At 35.6% G+C, this 12,229-nt stretch overlaps 1 protein-coding gene across 2 annotated transcripts in view; it reads left to right on the top strand.

Annotated features, from left to right (window-relative positions):
• The window catches only part of LOC121314627 (CCR4-NOT transcription complex subunit 10-like), a 44,292-nt gene extending 32,511 nt beyond the window's left edge, over nt 1-11,781 (top strand). For both annotated transcript variants that reach the window (XM_041248078.1, XM_041248077.1), the window contains exons 14-19: nt 5,285-5,398; nt 6,591-6,721; nt 7,422-7,457; nt 7,932-8,059; nt 9,715-9,790; nt 10,332-11,781. In XM_041248078.1, the coding sequence (XP_041104012.1) occupies nt 5,285-5,398; nt 6,591-6,721; nt 7,422-7,457; nt 7,932-8,059; nt 9,715-9,790; nt 10,332-10,501 (655 nt within the window). In that variant the 3' untranslated portion in view covers nt 10,502-11,781. The remainder of the gene's footprint in view (nt 1-5,284; nt 5,399-6,590; nt 6,722-7,421; nt 7,458-7,931; nt 8,060-9,714; nt 9,791-10,331) is intronic.
• Nucleotides 11,782-12,229: the final 448 nt, after the last annotated feature.

The following is a 12,229-nucleotide window of genomic DNA, read 5'->3' as shown; positions in this document are numbered from 1 at the left end:
GTTAGCCTTTTAAGTTTGTCCCAATTCTATCTTGCTTAATACAGACATTTTTATAACTGAATCAATATACAGCTGTGGCCAAAAGTTTGGCATCACCCTATAGAATTAACTTTATGAATGAAACAAAATTAGTCGAATGAAACCTGCTGAATAGTGTTACGTCAGTTCACACACCAAACATTGCATTTCATGCAGTGAGAAATTAAAGCATAGAGTAAATATCAGTGCTCATAATCTGCTAGAACAACAAATGATCGATAGCCGATTGTGCCATTTACAGTATATTGGTTCCGATTCCAAGTAAGTGTTTCATTACTGTTTCAGCATTGATGCATCTGTTATGCTTAACTTGCATCAGGATTATTTTATTATTTTACAAGAATGCATAGGTACTATTACAATATTAACATCATTAAATGAAGTGGCCTCACGCTATGATGTACACTTGACGCATTCTTACCAGAAATTATATTTTGAGCAATTACTAATTGAAAGATATTTGTTGTGTAGAGATTATGTGATGCTCATATGTATTTTTAACAGCCTGTTCTCATTTAACTGTGATGTGCAGTGTATAACAGCTGTTTGCTGGGTGTTTGACCATTTCCAGTTGCATGCAAGTTCTGACTGTGTTACTACTTGATTCTAATGAACGCTATGCAATGTGACACATTGAGGCTGTAAGGCCTTCTCATAGATCCTTTCTCTCACTGCCACATAATCACAACTTTGAAAAAGCTAAAGGTCGTCTTCATGCTGTCGTGGGGAAATGAAGCATTTTGAGTTTGGCCAGAGCACAAGGGTCAGCAGGCCCAGCTGGTTTTCATCAAGTCTTGTGGAATCTTTAATGATCCTCCCGAGCAGGCCTTTAGTTTTACAAACTCAGCCAGCACTGAGTCTCCACCCTCACCATGCTGGGTGTTGCTTGATGAAATATGTACATGCTCTGCATAGGCCAGATTTAAACCTGAGGTGCGGGGTTGCTAAACACTAGGGATGTAAATTAAGTGTTTGAGCGTATAAACTCTAAAGAAGTGGTCAAACGTTTAATAGTATGCTAGACATATGACCAGTCGTGTGACAAAAGTCACCAAATGCATATTTTTAAAATGTTTTTTTATCAAATGGCATCTCTAAACAAAGCAATAAGTATTTACAGTATAATCGTAAATCTCGAAAAATTACTCACTTCTAAATCTTTTGTAGTCATTTTTGTATTACTTTAGTATAAATACATGTTAATTTGGATTCATATGTTGTTTTTTTCTGACTTTATGTGAACGAAATGACACACATTTGCCCGTTTTCCCTTTGGAAATAGTGATATTTCGAAATATCACTGCCCTGGTCACAAAAGCAAAGTTTGTGGGGAATAATAGCCATTTTCTATACTTTTGAGCCATAAGCAATTAGGAAATAACACTTATTACCCAGGAAAAAAAAAAAAAAAAAAAAATTGTTACACAGTGTTATTAGCAGCAGCATAAATAATGGATGGTCAGATACGGCACAAAACCCGAAGATAACAAATGTCTAATAAAATTAAGAAACATTTTCTTACCTCTTGGGCTGTTTGGTGTGTCCTCTAAACTCTCTGTCTCACTGCTGATATTGATTTCCTAGGGTCAGCTCAGCCTCGCTGTCTGCGCTGTGTCTGCTGTAATCTTAGGGAACAATTTTTCTAAATGTGAATACGCCGATTTTATCCACACTAAGTAAATACAACCTTGATATTTGTTATTATGTGATGAACATTCAATAAAAACAAAGAAAACAAACAAAAAAAGTTTTTTAAATTATGCTACAAGGCGTCAGGCATGAACGCTGAGGGGGAGCATCCACATATTTAGGGCGGGCTCATTTCGGAAAAGACAAATCAATTAGCTCGTATTCTCTACTATTTTAACTTCGCTGTGATGACAGTAAACAAATAAATAAATCATATGACAGCAGAATATTATGATCTATCCACACAGCATGAATTACCACAGCTCTTTCTGAAAAAGTTTATTTTTCTTTTATTATTACCACATTAGCAACAACTTTGTGTCAGCAATAGTACTTAAAATGAATACAGTGAGCGGGCCTTCTACAGAGATTGCAATAACCCTATTCCCACACACTCCAATTACTGTAAAGTAACGAATGTACATATATTGCTTATTTTCAACTGACTATTTAATACTGAATATAAAAGCATACACATACTTTGTAAACAATCCAACAAGGCGAAAGTGTAAATGGAATCAAATGTCAATTATTATTGAGATCGATTTATTTTCGTTATTAGACATTTTAAAAACAACACTGGCGTTGACTTGGCAGAATCAGATAAGTGTCTCTAGCCATTCCCTAAAATCATGCCCACCTCGACTTGGTCGTTTTGATTTATTTAAAAAAAAGCACATTTGAAAATGAAAATTCATAAATTTAATACAGTCAAATTCATCAGTTAATACAGTCCAACTCATACCACCACAGCTTGCTTCAAATATTGTAGTTCATGTTGCCCTGACAGCAGCTGCATGGAGCGCCAAAAACTGAATTTTTTTCCATGTATCTACACACAATTCTCCACACTGTTAAAGGGAAAAAAGTGTCCCAGTTCCTGCCGATGAGAAACATCCCCATAACATGATGCTGCCACCACCATGCTTCACAGTAGGGATGGGGTTCTTTGGATGATGCGCTCTGTTGATTCCAGGCTAAGGCAACAAAAGGTGAACATTTTGAAAAAGGGGGGTACTCTTTCTATAGGCACTGTATGTATGTATGTGTGTATATATATATGAGAGAGAGAATCAGGGCTGTCGCTGAATTAAAATTTTTGATCAGTTAATTTATGGGCATTAGTAGATTAATCTGTAGATTCATCCGTTTTTATTTTAGTAAATGTAACACATTTTCACAGAACATCAATCCATGAAGAGTTTAATGTAGCAAAATATATGCACAAGAACTGAGAATTTATTTATTTATTTTGTCTTTTATGCAACACTAATGGCTGCTTATGAAAAACCTTTATTTTTTTTGTTTTGTTTTTCACATTATATTGAGGGCTTCCAGTTTTCGGCATTTAAAGAAACAAAACAAAACAGAAAAAAGCACTTAGTGACCTTGAAACAGTAAAGATCGGTTAACACAACTCTACTATCCATGTTCCACAATATGAACTAGTAAAAATAGGTGTACATAAACTTGAGCAGTAATGCAAAATTAACCGTACTAACATCAATAAAACAACATGTTATAATCGCAGCTTGTGACACTAGTAAAAGGCATTTACTCGCCTGAAAACTTACCAGGCCAAATGAAGGAATTGAGGAAAATAATGCTTCAGTGTACAGTCAGCTCTGTTGAAATTAACTCTGTACATCCAACTTAGTCATAAAAATGCACTTTTCATCAACACAGTTTTACAAAGAACAAAGTCTGCTTTGACTGTCAAATGCAGATGTATTTTTCCAAGCTGGCAGCAGACATTTGAGGAGCATTCTGGACAATGCCTTCTCGCACACATTCTTTCTCCACAGGGGATGTTGGGCCAAAAAAATAACTAAAATCTACCAGATTTTTTAAACAAAAAAAAATTAATCTGCGATCAACTCTTTAGTTGGTTAATGGGTCTGATTAATCAGTTAATCAGAGCAGCCATTTATTTATTTATTTATGTCTCAATCCAAAAATTCTAGATGATGCAAAACTTTTGGCAGTAGCTGTATGTATTAGTGAAACATACATGCAATTTGTTCTAGAAACTGAACATTGATGTGTTTTGAGTGGTGTTTATTTTTAATAACTGTAAATAACCAACTTTCCTAAATAATAATCAAAAGCGACCCTCCCCCCCAACTAAATAAAAACTGAAAAGTTAAAGCCGTAATTGTATATGAAAGTTAGTAAGATGGTGTAATTGAATGTGAGTTAGTAAGATGGTGTAATTGCTCCTTCCTGCTGTGGTTTCTAACTTCAGTCCTTTGGGAACTGTAACAGACAACCAGGAACTCAGTATTTTAAGTCTGCACTGCTTTCCCATGCATAGAAAACAGAACTTGCAGATGTCACATTTGTACTTGATACACTATTTTATTTTGTGCAAAATGTGAAGATTCACTAGTATCCTTTTATTAAAATCCAAAGAAATGTGTTGCTTGAGGTGATCTAGAGCTGTTGGTAGTCATTTTGTAGACACTTCTGGTGTGCTAATGCCCAGCTTTGTAAAGCGGAGCTCATTTACCATGCTGCTGTTTTCTCTAGATTCTGTGGAAGCTGATTAGAAGAAGGTTTGTGCTGCTGACAATCTAATTTCATCAGCCTCCCGCTTTACTCTGGGAGTCTTTAAATAAAGGTTTGACCTTGCCCTGACATCCTGCTCTGTGACAGGAGGAGGCAGGGCGCTGGGTTCAGATTTCTTGAATTTGAAGCCCTATTGTGTTTCCAAGAATGGGAGGTGTAAACAAAGCTGAGGTGCTGTTTTTCTACCTCATTTTAAAATCCGTTATTTATTTCTTAGCAGATGCCTTTATCCAGGGCAACTTACAGTTGTTAAAAAGTATCATGTTACAAAGTATCACTTTACAGATTATACCAGTTATAGAATACAATAAAATCAGTAGCAAGACCAAGTTCAAATGAGAGAAAATAAAAAATGACAGTAAATTACGTTAAGAGATTACGATTAAGAGCAGTTAAATGTAAGTATTTGGTTATGAGTAAATTCCATTAAGAGCAAGTAGTTAGAACAATAAATGGATTTTTATGTTTGTGCTTTTTTTCTTTAATTTGTTTTTTTTTGTGTTTCTAGCATTAACATAAGCTGAATTACATCTGCAGAGAGTTGTTTATCTCTTTTAGATTAAAAAAAAATTATTAAAGCTGTTGTATTTTCTTCCTGCTTTTACTAATTATAATGAAATCAAAATCATACACACACACTGGTGTCGTCCTCGTCCCCTGTCCAACCATACTATAGTAAATAGTTGACACAAACCATTGAGTACAGTACTGTATGGATATTGTGAACACCTCCTTTGCATGTTCTTTAAAATGTATACTGTGCACTAAAAGCAAAAAAAGTCAAATGTATTTACACACAGTTGCCATTGCAATATAAGCACCCTGTTTATAACAGGCTGCCACTTGTTTAAGTGTTTCACCCTGAACGAGAATGGAGCAGTCGAACATCTGATAAAAGGAGAGCCATGTCTGTATTGTTACTGTAACTCATATACGTTCTTCTGGAACAGAACAGGATGTTAACTTCTCTTGTCTATATTGCCTGTAGGTGCTCGATTCTGGCCTGCAGCGCTTATGTAGCTCTGGCTCTTGGAGATAGCCTCCTGGCTTTGAATCATGCAGAGAAACTTCTACAGCAGCTCAAGTTGTCTGGATCACTAAAGTATGTTTTCCTTTTTTTAATAATATTTCCTGCCTTTAGTGTAAAATTGCTATATGTCTTTGTTCCTACAAACCCCCACCCAGATCCAGCAGTGATTAATGGCATGCTGCTTCACCCAACACCTCATTTAATGACAGAGAAAGGATTTATTTGTTTTTACATATTCACCCTCTCGTTGTAGGGAGGAGGAGTATATATATATATATATATATATATATATATATATATCTAAAGTTGCCATTTTTTTTATAGGAGTGAAAAGTGTTTTGTTAAGTTTTAGGGAATTTAGGCATGTTGCGAAAAAAAGTTATCATTGATTGAAGTTTGTCTTTATTCACTTGCATAACTTTAAACAGTCAATCATAAAATCTCCATTAATATTAAAAAATCTAAAATCACTTACTAAAAGAAACTAGCATAATGTTTGAAATCAGGGAAATCATTGAAAACACTTTCCATATGAAGAGAAGACGTATGATGAAGTTTGCAATGGGAAAATTAAACAAGTATATGCACTGTTGTATTGACCAAATTAAAATCTTGAGCAAAAGGGCTGTGAGATGGATTTCTACTGGTTCATTATAGCAACTACTCTTACTGCGGATGCCTGTTGCTATTTGCATATTCAAACACAAAATAATAGATTGACCAAATTTGACAGAAAAAACTGGTGTTACTAAGTTATACATTTCACCGTGGTTTTGAACTATAAATTTGTTACGAATGTGTTGGGGTTGTTAATAATTAGTTGAACCAGCAATAGCACAATACTGGTGTAACTGCAATTAAAACAATAATAGAATTAAACATCAGAATGATGCAGGCTTTGCTGTTAACCACTTAAGGTACACAAGGAATTGAGCAGTTGTTCAAACAGTTTCTTCTTAAAATATATTTGAGAGCGACTCCAGTATCACAAGAAAACTAACAATTTAGATGACCAGGTCCAGCCTGTCAGTAAGTGAATCCCTGTTTCATGCACCTCATTGCAAAAATAAGAAAGTTCGCATCATTTTTATTTGTGGGACACATATGTCCCTTGTATCTTAAAAGGACAGGAATCTTTGCTTATCTATACTTTGCTGATCTTTGTGATTCGCACAAATAAGAAAAACCCCTGTTTTTTCACACATCAGTGATTTGTGATTTGTAAACTGTTGGAATGTACAGCCCTATGTTTGTGTTGGTATAGATTTCTGGGCCACTTGTATGCAGCCGAGGCTCTCATCTCTTTGGACAGGATCTCTGATGCCATTAGTCACTTGAACCCTGAGAATGTCACTGATGTTTCCCTGGGGATCTCTTCAAACGAGCAAGATCAAGGTTAATGAGCATGTGCTTGATTAAAACCGGTCATGCTTTAAGCATCTTTCCTGCCATAACCCTTAACTTGCAGCATGTGTAAATGTAGATATTTTGTTTAACTAAGAGTATAGCTTTTCAGAGAGCAATTCAGCCTTAAAAGCTTGTTTTTACCTCCTCCCTCCACAGCACCTCTACCACAGTATAGCAATTCTACATTTTTTGTAAAATAATTTTGCTTTAAACAAAGTGATCTTAAACCTGCACTACTTTAAGAAAACATGGTTATTTCTCTTGCGTTTGCACATATTTTCATAAAGGGAGGGCAGTTTAAAACTTGTGTCAAAACATTTATATTACTGTTGAGAATTGAATCAATATGAATCTTACTCAGATATGTTCTGCATTTGTATTGGTTTAATGTAACTTAAGCTTCTGTATAGCAATCAGATTTGTACATTATACATAATACCCAAGTGTGGAAAGGCAAAACACCCAAAGGTTAAGATATGTAATATTATCGTACTGGAATATTTGTTTCAGGTTTAAAAAAAAAAAAGTTTAGGTGGAAAAAAAAGATACATTTATTTTTGTGGATGGCAAATACTGATCAGGAATATACAAAACCAAGCAAACCTTAGTGATAATACAGATATTGGTTAAACAGAGCTTTGACATTAATTTGTACAATTGATAAACTTGTGTCATTTACTCCACACAGGGTCTGACAAGGGGGAAAATGAGCCAATGGAGTCCTGTAAGTGGTTTTCTTTCATTATTTGGAGTGCTGGGTCCTGGCCAGTATCACTGAGATACACAGGTCATGATTTTCTGTTAAATATAGACCCCTAGAAGGGGTGACTCAGCTCATTTATTGGCCTGCATGTGGGCTCTATGTGTGGGTTTTATTATAAATGTGGAGGACTTGGGTTGTGATGTATTCTATTTAGCAAGTTTACTTTGGAAGACAGGCTATGGGTGTGCCATATAAATGTGTCAGTCTTGATCCTGAAGGGGTGGGTAAAAGGTATAAATAATAATCCATTTTATTGTGTGGTATTCAGTATTGGTTTTAAATGTGTTGGGTCATTTTTTGTGTAATTAGCCTGGGCATAATTTATAATGGGGAATACCAATGATAAATGCCAACAATGGGACCCCAAAACACCAAATGTATAACATTGTTCTTAATGAATATTATATTTAAACATGTAGTGCTGTAATGTTATAGCAGGAAAGCAGACCCCACTATGCTACCCCAACTCTGTGATGGCAGCTCGAGCAATGATGTTGTTCAATCTTGGCAGTGCCTACTGTCTGAGAAGTGAATACGAGAAAGCCCGAAAATGTCTCCATCAGGTGAATAAAAGATTTTAATACCTTATTTAAATACCAACATTAGAAAGGACTCTAGAAAATGACCTTATGTAATTTTGTAATCCAAGATATTTGGCTGCTTTTGTCTGAAGAACAGCTATTTTGTGCTGCTAAGCTGTGAATCACAGAACACATTGATGACATAACATTGTACTCTTAGATATTATACTTTTCAAAATTGTGTGTGGCTCCTGTTAGCTAGTTAAAATTTCAGAATACAGTATGTTGAAAGAAAGAAAAAAAGCACATTGCTTTCTATGTAACCAAGGTACAAATCACTTAAGGCTTGAAATTCATGTAGAAATAAATTAATTCACATTTGGGCCCAGTGATGGAATTTCGTGTTAAATACATCCTGTTACTGTTTTTTGTAGTGTAAATGTAGAAACACTACTTGTTGAAAAAAGAGTAAAGGCATCATTGAACCAAAATAACAAATTAAAAAACCAAACACAACATATACACCACCTACTCGATATATCGCGGGTGTCCAGTATAAATCCGCTATGTATTAAGGGCCGTGATATAGCGAGAAATCCATAGAAAAACAAATAAGCTAACAAATAAATGCTCTACAGCCACTCCCTCGTTTAATCGGGTGTGTTAGGGTCCAGCATGAATCCTCTACGCAATCCGCTTTTTCAAATTTTTCGTATAAAAAGGAGCACACCATTTTAATTCGTACTGTGGAGGGTAATTTCTTCTCATCAACTTCAATCTCCAATTAATTTCATGAGTCTTCCTCTCCTTTCTCAAATGCACAAACCCGCTGCACTGAAATAATCCATTCACAACAACCACATAGGAGGCGTGGTGCTAGGTAGCTGACATCACCTGCCTTGTGGCTTTTGCTAGTGCATTGCTGCCACACATGAACACCTCATTAACTAAAATAAAAACCGCTTCACCAAGTTGATATTCAATTTGCTATGTGTTATTGTGCAATAGATGTGTATATGAGAACAGTATGATATTAGTGCTTTGTTTTTGATTGTTTTGTATATTGTTGTTTGTGATCTGCAGTACGAAATAAAACAAAGTGTTATGTATATTGCAGCTAAGGCATACACAGTTAGACAGTAAAAATGGGGAGCCAACTCCAGGACTGCTATATATCCAAATCCACAGTATAGCGAGGGGTGGGTGTACTTGTATATATACTTCCACTACATTTGATATTGCTGTTCAAAAATAAAAGGTCATTTTGACATGCTGTTCCTAGAGAAGTGTGCTGACTTTCCGTGTATGACCGGCAATGCTAAATGTTAAAGCTTTTAAGCTGTGCATAATCAGCCTATATAACTAAACTTTGTCATCTAAAACAGAAGCCTGAGAACTATATCTATTTGAATAAAGATGTTCTTTTCTATCAATCACTTCTTGTCTATAATATTTAGTGACTTATCTGTATTCTCTGGGGTGCATGTACTGCCTGAGAATTGTCAGTTGGTTTAGCATTATTCAGTTACCTAAGAATACAAGATCATTCCTGATTAGTTATTTTATTTAGGACTGTTTTTAAATAAAAAGGCATTAACGTGAATAGTGGGTTTTTGTGGTTTTTTTTTTCATTTATGTACCTTTAGCCTTGGGAAACGTGTTTAATTCAGACCTTTTTATATGTGTGTTATGAACAGGCTGCTTCGATGGTTCAGACAAAAGAGATTCCACCCGAGGCGATTCTACTGGCAGTCTACCTTGAACTACAGAACGGTAAATCACTGTGTTGGGAAATTCCCTTTAAAACTTTAGATTGCTTATATTTTAGCTGTAGTATTTTAAAAACACAAAACATTTATTAACACATAATTAATGTATACCCCAGGAATTTACTAATGCAAACAAAATGGTGTAAAGCTGTTGAAATTGCATGGAAATAAAAGGAAGAAAATGTACTTTTTTAACAGACCAAGTCTGTGAAGAAGACACACAAGCCTACAACTTTGGTCACAGGTTTAATGAGTGTCTTAACATACCTTATTGAACTATTAGCAGCAGCACAAAAGGACCACACAGTTGGAGCTGTGATTTATTAAACACGGTAGCTTCAGTGCGTCTTTTTCCTTGTAGTGGGCAGCTCCTCAAAGCTGGGAGGATGGTTGACATCTTGTATTGCGGAGAGAGGGAAAAAAAAGCAGCTGTACTATAGTTCTCATACAATGATTATCATTCAATAAGATGAGGATCTCAGCAATTCAAAAGTAGAACAACTGAAAGTGAATGGATACCCTAACCATCTTTTGTTGTTCTGCAGGAAACACACAGCTGGCTCTGCAGATAATAAAAAGAAATCAGCTACTACCCTCTGTCAAAACCCTGTCTCCTGATGTGCGGAAGAAACCAGCAGCCTTTCAGCCTGTCCAGCCCATCCAGCCCATCCAGCCTATTCAAATGCCTGCTTTCACCACAGTGCAGCGCAAGTGAGGAAGGCAGACAGATCCTGCCCCAATTAGAAACACAACAGTTCTCCCATCAATCTTTTCACAGCCATTTAGAAATAGCACTAACCAACTAGGTCCTATTCCGTTATACATTTTTATTTCATTTAATTATTAAACTGACAAAAGTAAAGTAAGATATAATTGGTAAAATAAATTAATGCACCTGAATCAGAAGGATCTGGATCTCAGGTTTAGCAAATGATCTAAAAATCAACTGGGTCTAAATGCTGGTTTCCTCTGCAGTATTTTAGTTTGAATTTTGGAATAGGGGTCTTTCTGCCCCTGTGTGTGCCCGCTTATAGATGCACAATATTATGCCTCCTTAGCCTCTGTGGGGATAGTCTTACTTCTGCATCATCTTTGAGGAGGCCATTCTCACGATACATAACAGATAACAAGACAGAGCAATTAAGATCGGGACACTGCTTTTAAAGGCCCTAGCACAAGTAAAGCTGCATTGTTTTCTTACTGGGTTAACAAAGAATTTGCTGATTATAAAGGCAAGTGTGGACTAAATGGTTTGTTTTAGTCACAGCACTGGAATTTGAAGGTAGTTGATGAATAATGAAGAAAAAAATGCAGCTATTACACAGTATGCCAACTCGGTCATGAAGCATTCTGTACAAATAACAGGTAATTACTGGAGTTCACTAAATCATCTTTAAGTGTTCTGTCACTTACTGATGTGCTGTCTTTTGCAGCAGTAAAAGTTATGGTTGCTTATCATCATTTACCAGGTTAATAACCCATTACAAAATTCTTACAATAATGCAGAAACGACTGTATGTTCTACTTACCAATATGATGTTAAAGTACCGCCACACCAAGTATTGCAATTTTAGATAAACTATATTAAATGTAAATATGAAACATATTTTAGAATATGAAATTTACTTTACATAATGTTCATTCAATGTATCTTTTACTAAGTTAAGTAATTTATTGGATAAACGGATAGCATTATATTGCTGTTTTTCATTAAAAGACCATCTATCGGTTGTGGCTATACTGCAGAACATGATGCATTCTATGATCATTCACCAGGTTTATTTAAGGTATTTTTTTTAATGTTCAATTATTAATTTTAAATAGGGTCTAAAGAATGTAAAACCATTTAGAATGTGTAAGAAAGTACTAAATCAGAAGCCCTATTTATAATTAACATTAAAAATCCAATTAGTTCTCAGTGGGGAAGCGCTGTTTAATGTCTTGTTTGAGAGAGATCTGTAATGTATGTTCGTCAATAAAAATGTATGTAAAACATTTGGATTTTTGCATTTCCTTCATTCCCCTGGGGGGTGTTGGGTAAGCTTTGACCACAGACTACAAGTTCAGTAACACTGTAGCGCTCCTTTATCTGCCATGTTAATTGGCCCATTAGAATAAAATGTTGATGCATATGATACAATACAAGAACGTATTTATCAGTACATATAAGAGAATGCATGTAGGCAATACCAACAGGAGCTTACGGCCTTGGGCCCTGCTGTGAATAAGTGAATCCCAATTGCGTAGGCAGTAAGTGTACATGAGTCATGATGACCAGCATTATCCCTGTCAAGGCCCAATATTTGTTCAGCAAGATAATGTTGATATTCCAGCTCCAAGACTGACTCACATCTGGCAAATTCAGACCCTACCCCAGCCATATGGGGAAGTGCATGATTACCGTGACAACCAGGACATTTCTAAGGTTTTTCACAAAAGCAAC

The sequence above is a fragment of the Polyodon spathula genome, chromosome 4 (assembly GCF_017654505.1).
Source record: "Polyodon spathula isolate WHYD16114869_AA chromosome 4, ASM1765450v1, whole genome shotgun sequence".
Lineage (NCBI taxonomy): Eukaryota > Metazoa > Chordata > Actinopteri > Acipenseriformes > Polyodontidae > Polyodon > Polyodon spathula.
This window is presented reverse-complemented; position numbering and strand designations above follow the sequence as displayed.